Here is a 12,253-nt window from a genome sequence, read left to right on the forward strand (position 1 = left end):
ATTATTTGTGGCCAATGGTGCCTCTCAAATTATTGCTGGTGGAAGTGGGGAAGCTTCAAAGAATGTCAAGAAAAGGTGGTTAGAATAGCTTTTGGTAGAGATGGCCATTGCCCAGCACTAAGTATGACACCAGCAGAGAGGTATTCTTCCCTGTAGACTTTATTTTCCCAGGCTTCTTTGTACCATACTTAGCCAAATGCTGCCATAATCATCAAGAGCAGTCAATCTCATCTCTCCACTGGAATTAAATAATTTTGTTCATGTTTGAGCCAAGGCTGTCATGAAATCTGGAACTGATTTGTCCTGGTGGAACCCAAACTGAGCATCAATTAGCAAGTTCTTGAAAGCCCCATCATAGACACATTCTAGTCTTTTGCTAATAATTGGAAGTGATACAGTGGTAATTGGCTCAATTGGATCTATCTTGTGGATGGGGCATAACTTGATAATTTCCACTTTGACTGGTAGAAGCCACTGGAACAACTTGGCTATGGGTGTGGCTAATTCTAGATCACACAGATCTTCAACAATTTTGCTGTTTCTTGATGAATTGACTGAGGATTTACATTTGTGACAGTGAAGACTTCAGGAGGAAATCCAATGATATGAGAACAATTTGATCCCATTATATGTTAACCTTTAAATAGGGGGCACTGCTGTTTGATAAATTAATATGTTGAATATATGTCAAATTGGCAGAATCAGGAATCTTTAGTGTAAATTAAGGAATAGCTTTTAATGGTGACCCAAAACCCCAGGAGATATTGATGTCATTTATGCTGTCAGGTATCTCCCAATACAGACTTTATCCAGGTTTTCCTGAGGACATTTTATTTGGTAGGCTAACTGACACCTCTGCCACCTGACTTGTGTGGAACAAATGTCTGCACTAAAGAACCAGAAAATTAGGCAGCTCATGGAGACAGGGAGGAGCAGGAAGGGGAAGAAGCTCAATCTTTCCACCTCTTCCAGGACTTTTATGACCAAACCCTTATATATATCCTCCAAATTCCTTATCAGGGATTTAATCCACATTATTTGAACATATTTCAATTGGACCAGCATACACAAACATTTTGTGGAGAGATAGTCCAACTGTCCACTATGTGGATAAGTGCTTCCTAATTGGAATGACCAAGCTTTAATTGGTCGCAATATGGCAATCCAGTGCACCCTGATGTAGCCTCAGGAAAATCTTATCTATTATAAGAAATAAGATAATCAATTGAAATGTTCAAATGAAATCTCTTGCAAGTCTGCTTTAAAAGTTAATCATTAGATAATACTCTATGCCAAAAATTAATTTCGATTTTACCTTTACCCAGGATTTGCACAATGTCAGTATTATAAAGATTTGCCTGAAGATTTGTTTCTTGCACTGAAGTAAACAGGCTGCTGAGTATTTAATAAGATAATAACTAGACTGCCTTTACTTAATCTTCTTACTAAACTACAAATCAAAGTGTATAATTAAGCAGATTGCAGATTGCTTTCAGTATGAGTATTTGTCCTGGTTCTTTCTATATTTAATATTACAATTAAAAATAACATAGGATCTAAAAAATTAATATGTTCACCCTATTGGAAATTTTGTACATAAGTTAACTGCGTTCTCCAAGATGATGTTTCCATAGTGAATTCTGAGATAATTGTTTTCTTTGTTATAGAACACCTAACATGGAACAGCACAACACAGGAGCAGGCCCTTTGGCTCACAATATCTGTGCTGACTATACTGCCAATTATTACTAATCCCATCCACCTGCGCATGGTCTATATCACTCCATTCCATGCCTGCTCATGTGGCTGTCTCAATGCCTCTTATTGCCACAATATGTGCTTCCAGCACGTCCCCTAGCAGCGTGTTCCAGACAACTACCACTCTCTGTGTTTTTAAAAAAAACTTGCCCAGCAGATCTTCTTTAAACTTTCTCTCTCTCACCTTAAAGCTATGCCCTCTAGTATTTGATATTTCCACCTTGGTAAAATGACTCTATCTACCCTGTCTATGCCTCCCATAATTTTATATACTCCTATCAGATCGCCCCTCAGCCTCCAAAACTCCAGAGAAAACAATCCAAGTTTGTCCAACTTTCCTTATAGCTAATACTCTCTAATCTAGGCAACTTCCTGGTTAACCTCTTTTGCATCCTCTCCAAAGCCTCCACACCATTCCTGTAATGCAGCCACCAGAGCTGCACACAATACTCCAAATATACAATCAATAAAGGCATGTATGCTGTATGCCTCCTTTAGCACCCTGTCTACTTGTGTTGCCACTTCAGAGAGCTATGGACTTGCATCCCAAGATCCCTCTGTACATCAATGCTCCCAAAGGTCCTGCCATTTACTGTATACTTTCCTCTTACATATGACCTTCCAAATTGCAACTTGTCTGAATTAAACTCCATCTGCCATTTCTTCGCCCATATTTCGAACTGATCTACATCCTGCTATATCCTTTGATGACCTTCTTCACTGTCCACAACTCTTCCATTTTGCGTGTCATCCATTATAAGATGCGCTTAAGAAGTATGATTTCAATGATCTCCCAATTTCAAATGTTCAGTTTATTTCAACTTTCTGAAGGTCTTAACATTTGATACTAAACGTCATGCCTAAGAAACCATAGAACCATAGAACACTAAGCACAGAAAACAGGCCATTTAGCCCTTCTAGTCTGTGCCAAAACTTTATTCCACTAGTCCCATTGACCTGCACCCAGTCCATAACCCTCCAGACCTCTCCCATCCGTGTATCTATCCAATTTATTCTTAAAACTCATTTACCACGTCAGATGGCAGCTCGTTCCACACTCCCACCACTCTCTGAGTGAACAAGTTCCCCCTAATGTTCTCCCTAAATCTTTCCCCTTTCACTCTAAAGCCACATCCTCTTGTAGTTATCTCACTAATCCAGGTGGAAAGAGCCTACTCGCATTTACTCTGTCTATACCCCTCATAATTTTGTAAACTTCTATCAACTCTCCCCTCATTCTTCTGCGCTCCAAGGAATAAAGCCCTAACCTGTTCAATCTTTCCCTGTAACTCAACTCCTAAAGACCTGGCAACATTCTAGTAAATCTTCTCTGCACTCTTTCAATCTTACTGATATCCTTCCTATAGTTAGGTGACCAGAACTGCACACAATACTCCAAATTTGGCCTCACCAATGTTGTATACAATCTCACCATAACATCCCAACTCGTATACTCAATACTTTGATTTATGAATGCCAGGATGCCAAAAGCCTTCTTTACAACCCTGTCTACCTGTGACGCCACTTTCAGGGAATTATGTACCTGAACTCCTAGATCCCTTTGTTCCTCCGCATTTCTCAGTGCCCTACCATTTACTGTGTATGTCCTACCTTGATTTGTCCTTCCAAAATGCAACACCTCACACTTGTCTGCATTAAATTCCATCTGCCATTTTCTGTCCCATTTTTCCAGTTGGTCCAGACCCCTCTGCAAGCTTTGAAAGTCTTCCTCGCTGTCCACAACGCCCCCAATCTTAGTGTCATCAGCAAACTTGCTGATCCAATTTACCACATTATCATCTAGATCATTGATATAGACAACAAACAACAATGGACCCAGCACAGATCCCTGAGGCACACCACTAGTCACAGGCCTCCAGTCTGAGAAACAATCATCCACTACCACTCTCTGTCTCCTCCCACACAGCCAATTTCAAATCCAGTTTACAACCTCTCCATGGATACCTAGTGCCTGAACCTTCTGAACTAACCTCCCATGTGGGACCTTGTCAAAGGTCTTACTAAAGTCCATGTAGACAACATCCACAGCCTTTCCTTCATCTACTTTCTTGGTAACCTCCTCGAGAAACTCTACAAGGTTCGTTAAACACGATCTACCACGCACAAAGCCATGCTGACTATCTTTAATCAGCCCATGGCTGTCCAAATACTTGTATACACGATCTCTCAGAACACCTTCCAATAATTGACTACTACTGATGTGAGGCTCACCGGCCTGTGATTACCTGGTTTACTTTTAGAGCCTTTTTTAAACAGTGGAACAACATGAGCTACCCTCCAGTCCTCCAGCACTGCACTCGTGGCTAAGGACATTTTAAATATATCTGCCAGGGCCCTTGCAATTTCTACACTAGTCTCTCTCAAGGTCCGAGGAAATATCATGTCAGGCCCCGAGGGTTTATCTACCTTTATTTGCTGTAAGGCAGCAAGCACCTCCTCCTCTTTAATCTCTATATGTTCCATGACGCTACTGCTTGTTACCCTTCCTTCCATATCCACTATGCCAGTTTCCTGAGTAAATACTGATGCAAAAAGACTGTTTAAGATCTCCCCCATCTCCTGAGGCTCCACACATAGCCCACCACTCTGATCTTCTAGGGGATCAATTTTGTCCCTTACTCTCCTTTTATTCTTAATATACTTGTAGAAACCCTTTGGGGTTACCTTCACATTATCTGCCAGAGCAACCTCATGTCTTCTCTTTACTTTCCTGATTTCCTTCTTTAGTATTTTCTTACAATTTCTATACTCTTCAAGTACCTCGTTTGTTCCTAGTTGCCTATCCCTGCTATACACCTCTCTCTTTTCCTGAACCAGATCGCCAATATCCCTTGAAAACCAAGGTTCCCTATGTCTCCTGGCAGGAACATGCAAACTCTGCACTCTCAAAATTTCACCTTTGAAGGCCTTCCACTTACTGAACACATCCTTGCCAGAAAACAACTTATCCCGATCCACTCTTCCTAGATCCTTTCTCATTTCCACAAAATTGGCCTTTCTCCAATTTAGAACCTCAACTCAAGAACCAGACCTATCCTTATCCATAATTAACTTGAAACTAATGACATTATGGTCACTGGACCCAAAATGCTCACTTACACATACTTCTGTCACCTGACCTGTCTGGTTCCCTAATAGGAGATCAAGTATTGCATTCTCTCTTATTGGTACCTCTATATATTGATTTAGAAAACTTTCCTGAACACATTTGACAAACTCCAAGCCATCCAGCCCTTTTACAGTGTGGGAGTCCCAGTCAATATGTGGAAAGTTAAAATCCCCTACTATTACATAGTTGAGATCTTTCATTTCTGATCCCAAACTGTGTCATCAGGCAATCTGAGTTTCGAAATATCAAACCTTAGTCCATTCTGGTCATAACCAAGCACTCGTGCCTTTGCATTTCTAGCAGTAACTGGAGGCCAATCAGACATTGGAATCCTGGTTGATTTTTGCTCTTCCTAAGAAATGGCATTAAAACCAATTATAGTAACACCCCATTCAAAAAAAGTATTAGAATAAGTTATTAAGAAAGTAACAGCAGTACATTTAGAAAATTATAATTTAATCAAGAGGAATCAGCATGGTTTCATGAAAGGGAAATAGTGTCTCACAAATTTATTAATGAATCCTGAGGAAATCTCGACCGAAGTGGTAGAAGGAAACTAGTAGATGTATCAGACTTGCAGAAGGCATTCAACAACATAACTCACAAAAGGTTAAGTGACAAGATAAGGGCCCATGGAGATGGAGCGTAGAGGATTGGCTAAAAGGCAGGAAGCAGCAAGTAGGGATAAGGGGTTCATTTTCAGGTTGGTAACCTGTATCCAGTGGGGTAATGCAAGAATCAGTGGTGATATATAAATGACTTGGAGGAATGAAGCGAAAGTGGCCGATTTTGCAGACTACACAAAAATGGGTGGGAACGTGAGTTATGAGAAGGATACAATTTACACAGGCATTGATAAATTAGCTAAGTTCTCAAGAAGTTGGGAAATGGAGCATAATATGGGGAAATGTATTCATTTTGTAAGGGAACACAAATCAGCAGAATATTATTTAAATGAGAAATATTACAGAAAGCTGCAGCAGAAAGAGGTTTGGGGGGCCTATGTACACAAAACACAGAAAGCCAGCACACAACTGCAGCAAGTAATAGAAAAGGCTAATTGGAATGTTGGCCCTTATATCAAGAGAGTTGGAGTATAAAAATAGAGAACTCTTATGGCAGCTGTACAAGGTGCTACTGAGACCATGTCTAAAATCCTGTAAACAATTTTGGATCCCTGTTTAAGGAAAGATAGTAGGCAATTCAGAGAACATTCATAAGAATGTTATGGCAAGACTGACTTATGAGGAAAGGTTATACAGGTTGTGACGCTACTCATTGCAGTTTAGAAGAAGGATAGATCATCTTACTAAAACATCTTACTAAAACATGATCCTTGTAGAGCTAGGCTGGGTAAGTGCTGAGAGAATGTTTTGTCTCATGGGAAAATCTAGAACAAAGGACCCTGTTTCAGAATAAAGAAGTGCATCTTTATCACTGAGATATGGAAGAACTTCTTTTCTCAGAGGCTTGTGAGTCTTTGGAACTCCTTGGCACAAAAAATTGTGGGACAAATGGAAGGATGGAGGGAGGGAAGGAGGAAATGAAGAAGGGAAGGAAGAAGGAAGGTCAGTTGGTTTAATTCTACAGATGTTCTATGGACACAAACTGCAAAAGTGTCTGTGGTTAGAACAGATGATGTAACTTGTATTCTTGGATTAATCTTTTTTAGGATTGATAAGGTCTATTCTCGAAATTTCTTCAGCTCATAGCCTGCTTTTTTAAAATTGCTTTAAGTAGGTCTGTTGGTCTGTCATGGCATGCTGAGTCAATGTTTAGTCAATGTTAGTCATTGTTGGCAAACTAGGAGTTAGTTATATGTCTTTCCAAACATAGTGGCCTGCATAGGCACAGATATCCTGTGGAAGGTGCCTGACAGCAACTCACAATGGAAAAGTAGAAATCCATACCACAGAGTCCAGGAGTTGGGCAAATTTCTTTGCCCGTTCCTTGAAAATCTGGACCAGAATCTATTGAAATTTCCAGTTACAAATATCTTCGATACTCTCAAGTTCAGTGGTACTTCTCCTTCATGTGTTCAAGAACCTGACTGTTTTGCCTAATATATGATCATATTGTAGTGTTACATTAGATTTAACAATACCTGGTTGTGATTTGAGTATTGTGTCTTCATAGGGGTGGGGATGAAATCCATGGTTGAAAAGTGGCTTCTATTATAAACCACAACTAATCTTTTATACTGGGAATCTCGCTGTAAGAATTGGGTCTGGCAGAATTTAATCCAGAGTAAGCCATGATTAGACTGACAATCTCATTTGATTTCTTTACACTGACTCAGGAAAGTACATCTATATTGTTGGTGCTGCAAGCACGTTGCCACAAAATGTTTCATAAACTATGGTTTGGACTTAGAAAAGTGACACCAAAACAGCCAGAGCCAAAAAATGCTGAAACTCAGAAGGAAGCCCAGCAATCAATGGAACGGGTTAGTGTATCGCTGTTTATTTTTCTATTGCTTTCTATCATCGTTTCTAGAAATCTAGCACACTGTTGTTATGTTTATTTTCTTCATAGGAATCTAAAATAACTGAAAATGATTCCAGGAAGACTGAAGAAAAAGTTACAGAAGTCAAAACAGCTCCAACAAACACTGAGCAAGGTCAGGACTGAGCGATATCTACTTTGTATGATTTAAAGGATATAATCATCAATACCATCAATATGTTTAGCAACAATATACAGTAAGAATGCAAAATATTTCCTTTATAAAGATGTGCAGAGAAATATCACTTTTGATGTAATTCACTAAGTTCTATATATAGATTTATGAGATAGAAAAATGCATAGGCTATTTAAAGATTTGAAGAGAGACACAGCACAGAAAAAGCCCATTTAGCCCACTGAATGCACACCAATTGTCAACCACCCCTTTACACTAATTGGATGTTAATCCCATTTTTTTATTCTCCCCATATTCTCATCAACTACCCCCAGACTGTACCACTCACCAACACAGTAGAAGCATTTTACAGTAGCCAATTGACCTGCCAACTGGCATGTTTTTGTCCCTGTTGATTTAATACAAGCAAGCAAAAAATATTAAAGAAGTACTTGTTGAGCATAAAATGATCCTCAGAGAAAAATTAACAGAATAATTAATCTGTTTAAAAACTAGCATCTTCATTCCAAACTAAACCATGAATACTTGCTCCTTTCTAACCCTATCATAGCACAGATGTTAGTTAAGTATATAAATGAGACCTGTTTCTGAAACTATACACCACTATACAAGGCATTTTTTGACTTCACAGAAGCCTTTGCCTACATTGTTCAATTAGGACTGTCCAATGACTAAACTGGCTACCTGCAGAAATTTGTCTTTATTTTGCATTTATTAACTGATGGCATCCAAGCCTTAATATTAACCAAGGAGTCCATAACGGACTCAAGCTCAGTGCAGGGTATCATTGTGCAAGGCTGTATCATTGTCCCAACAGTTTCCTCAATATTTCTGCTACAATGTTGCAGGTCAATTTCAAAAAGCTTCCTCCTGGGGTGGAGCTAATCTAAAGGACAAATGAGACCTGTTCAACCTAATTCATTTCCACTCCTCAACCTGTTTCAGTCCAACCTTGGCCAACAAGCTGCATTACACAATGAGATTTGTGTAATACATAAATTTGGAGGCTGAGCTCCAAGTCATCAAATTTATCTGAAGCTATTAAACTGAACATTAAAAATGATTTGTATGTAAATGAAATGTGTGCATGGAAAGAGCAAATTACAGTTTATCACTCTTGATGAACAAAAGACACAAAAGTGAATGGTATAAGTAACCATCCATAGACAATGAAAGGTTAGAATAAATATTGAGATAATTGATCTAGTTGTAGGTAAATCCTCCACCATAGAATCATAAAATAGTACAGTACAGATGGAGACCAAAGAGTCCCAGACAACTCCTAAGGAATAATTGAGTTAGACGTTCTCCATGATCTATTCCTGGACCCTGGAAATATCTTCTCCTTCAAGTATTTCAACAATTCCCTTTTGAAGGTTACTGCTGAATTTGTTTTTATAACAATATCAAGCAGTCCTTTCCAAATCCCAGCCACATGCTGCGGGATTCTTGTTTTTTTTATTAACAACTATAAATTGTGCCTTCTGATTGTTGACCCTTTAAGATTTTAAACACCTCTGTCAAATCCCTTCCTGGTCTTCTCTGCTGTAGGGAAAACAGCCCAACTTTTCCAGTCTATCTACCTAACAGTAATCTCTCATTCTTGGAAGCACTCTAATATATATTTTCCCTGCTCCAACGCATTCAATTTCTTCTTATAGTGTGCACAATACCCTCAATAGAACTAAACCAAAGATTTCTCTAGGTTTTGCCCATGCTCTGGTTTCAACCTCAATTATAAAACCCACATTCCCATCAACATTTTTGTTAACCTTTCCTCCAAAGATTTGTCCACAAACACCCAGACCTTCATCTTCAAGCAGCCCTTTTAAAATTTTACTGTTAAACTTGCATTGTCTCATTACATTGTGCCTACTAAAATATAGCAGCTCCTGCTTTTCTGTGTTGAATTTCTGTTTTATTTTTCCTTCGCTGTAATTTTGGCAAGGACCTCTTCTCTGGTAAACAACAATGTTTGAAGACCAGTATGTTCACCAAATTAATTGTCCTTGGAATAACTGAAAGGCTGCCTTAACAGAACCCAAGAGAGCAGTAATGCTACTCCAAGTTAGATTAAAATAAGTTCAGGTGAAGAGCTCATTGTAGATAACAATGTACATTGCACAGTAAGGAGATGAAGCACCTTACTTAGCTGACAAATTTTCTACCTTATCCAAAGTGGAAAAAAATTTCTGTTTATTTGCTAACTAGGAATATGAAGAAAATTTCATTTTTATAAAAGATGCAAGTTTTTAACTTAATTATAAGTTAGCCATAAAATCATTAATTATAGAAAAAGATTTTTTAAATTTATTGTTAATATTTCGTCTTCCACTCCTCCAGCCCTTGTCAGCATTTCCAGCTTCAATATGGGGAGTGTAATGATGCTCTACCTCTACTTTGATTTCATTTCAAAGGAGACCTAAAATTTTAGGGTCAGTGCTAAGATGACTATGAGCGCATTTAGACACTTAAATTTATACAGAGGTTTTGATTGTGAGCTTCTTTTTCTACCACATTGCCCCTAATAACAATAATAACCATGTCATTTTATAGCCTAGACAACAAGGGGAAAAGAATAATGATGCACAGAAGATGCAAAAGATTAAATGAATTAAGGCCTTATATTGCAGAGGCTTTTTCATAAGAGAGATAGGTGGGTGCACTGGTTTTGGAAGAGAACATTAAAGAAAGGACACAGTCACTGAAGGATCATACACATGTAGTGGAATGGCAGGTGTATTTCAAAAGAACAAAGATATACACTTGGAGGTATCCATCATGCAGGACGAGGGATACAGCTGGAGAAATTTCCATCTGTGGGAAGGTCTGTACTACTATTTATTAAATTGTTAGCCTAAGAATTCAATTGCACCTGGAAATAACAACAAGGAGATTTTGTTTTCAAAAGCCCTGAAAGTATTCATTTATGTTAAGACTTCAGTCTTTAAACAGCTATGATTTATTATGTTTACATTACTGCACAACTTCAAATGGAAAGGATTACTTATCACTGTCCATAGCCGATCAATTTTTTTTTACTTCAATTTTCTACCTACAGTCTTTCGCCAATTTTAGGAGAGATGGGTATGTCTAGGCTTGCAACTAACGAACCAGATTTCAAAGCTGTTAAGCAAACTGAGAGCTCACCCTACTAAGTGCAGAAAATAACTTACAGCCAACAGGCATCCAGCTCCACCAACACCAACTATTTATGTCTGCCTCTAAGGCGCAATGGAGCTTAGAGGCAGACATAACTGAGGTGGAGCCATATGTTACCAGAAGACATAAATGTTATCTACAGAAAGGATTAAATGCCATGCACATCAGTCAGCAGCTGCATTTCATCAGTTTTTTGTATTTCTGTCCATCATCACAGTGGCCTCTTGGATTATTCCTTTACATGTTAACATTTATGCACATTTTTCCAAAACTCTAGGAAGACCCATAGCCAGTGTGAACATTTTGCAGTAAATAAAGGTACATTTGATCCCAAATGCATATGTGTTTATGAGAAATTGTTAGAACTGCATTGATTTTATGAATTTGAGGAATGTGGATATTGCATTTTTGTCCATCCTAAATGGCCATATTCTACCAAAAACATTCTCTATCATAACTCCTCAAAAAAAATTCCTTTGGCAGTTCTTGAAGATGCATTATGGTGCTCTAAAACAATTAATGTATTTATAAAGTGCTGATATGCTAAGTGTTTACTGTAATTGCAGAATTTCTGACCATAGTTGAAAATATGAAATTATACATTGAATCAAAACAAGACAGTTATAAAGAAATAATTATGTTCTAATATAACTATGATTCTCAAATATGTGGGTACATTTGCTTTACTACAAAAACTAATGTGTTTTACAACAGCAACTTCCCAGCCTTCTCTTCGGAAAAGTACAACAAAACCAACACCTTCCACTGAAGAATCAAAGTCCCAGGAAGGAAGTGAGGCTATCCCTGAACTGTTATTTCAGGAGCATGAATCAAGTATATGCATCGTGCAAGAACCAATGGAAGAAGAAAATGAATTTAAGTAAGTACCATTCAGCTAACATAAACTATCTCTTTGATATGTGTTGACATTTGGGCTGCTATTAGAATTCTTCCTGTTCTTCAATTTTTATAAAGCACATAATTAAGATAAAATATTACTTTGATATTCCTCACCTTGATCACAAAAATAAAAATAATTTTGATGTATTTGTGCAAAGAACAACTTAATTCTCCTTTATGACTAATTAAGCAGAAGTAAGATTCTACCAGAAAAGAAATAAATAACATTTTGACGGTTTAAATATTCCAGGTTTTTCATCATCTGCAGTTAACACTTAAAGTTTATCCTCGTCCTTGGGCATAAAATTTAAAGATTATCTGATTTGAAAAATCCAGCAGAATTTGAACTTAAATATGGATTCTGATTTCCAGTTTGGGGTTTTCTTTGCAATGTGATAGATCTCATTGATTGCTTTACATATTGTCCATTACAATATCTGTCATTGTACTTCCATGTTGCAGATTGAGTAGCAGATAAAGATGCAAATTATCCTAATTAGAGTAATTCAGAATAGTTTGAGTAGATCTTTGCTGATAATTCACACTCAAAAATTCCTATGGATCATATCTCATTCCTTTTACAGTGAAGAATGAAGTTAACATACTAGACAGTGTGAAATCAAAGATAGGATTTTGTTTTGGCCTGTTGTACTGTGCTATTA

At 37.8% G+C, this 12,253-nt stretch overlaps 1 protein-coding gene across 1 annotated transcript in view; it reads left to right on the forward strand.

Moving 5' to 3' along the window:
• LOC127573997 (cyclic nucleotide-gated cation channel beta-3-like) overlaps positions 1-12,253 on the forward strand; it is an 89,200-nt gene that overhangs the window by 16,756 nt on the left and 60,191 nt on the right. Inside the window, exons 2-3 of the mRNA XM_052022589.1 lie at positions 7,424-7,508; positions 11,406-11,571. Of these exons, the coding sequence (XP_051878549.1) occupies positions 7,424-7,508; positions 11,406-11,571 (251 nt within the window). The remainder of the gene's footprint in view (positions 1-7,423; positions 7,509-11,405; positions 11,572-12,253) is intronic.

This window comes from Pristis pectinata, chromosome 9 (assembly GCF_009764475.1).
Source record: "Pristis pectinata isolate sPriPec2 chromosome 9, sPriPec2.1.pri, whole genome shotgun sequence".
Lineage (NCBI taxonomy): Eukaryota > Metazoa > Chordata > Chondrichthyes > Rhinopristiformes > Pristidae > Pristis > Pristis pectinata.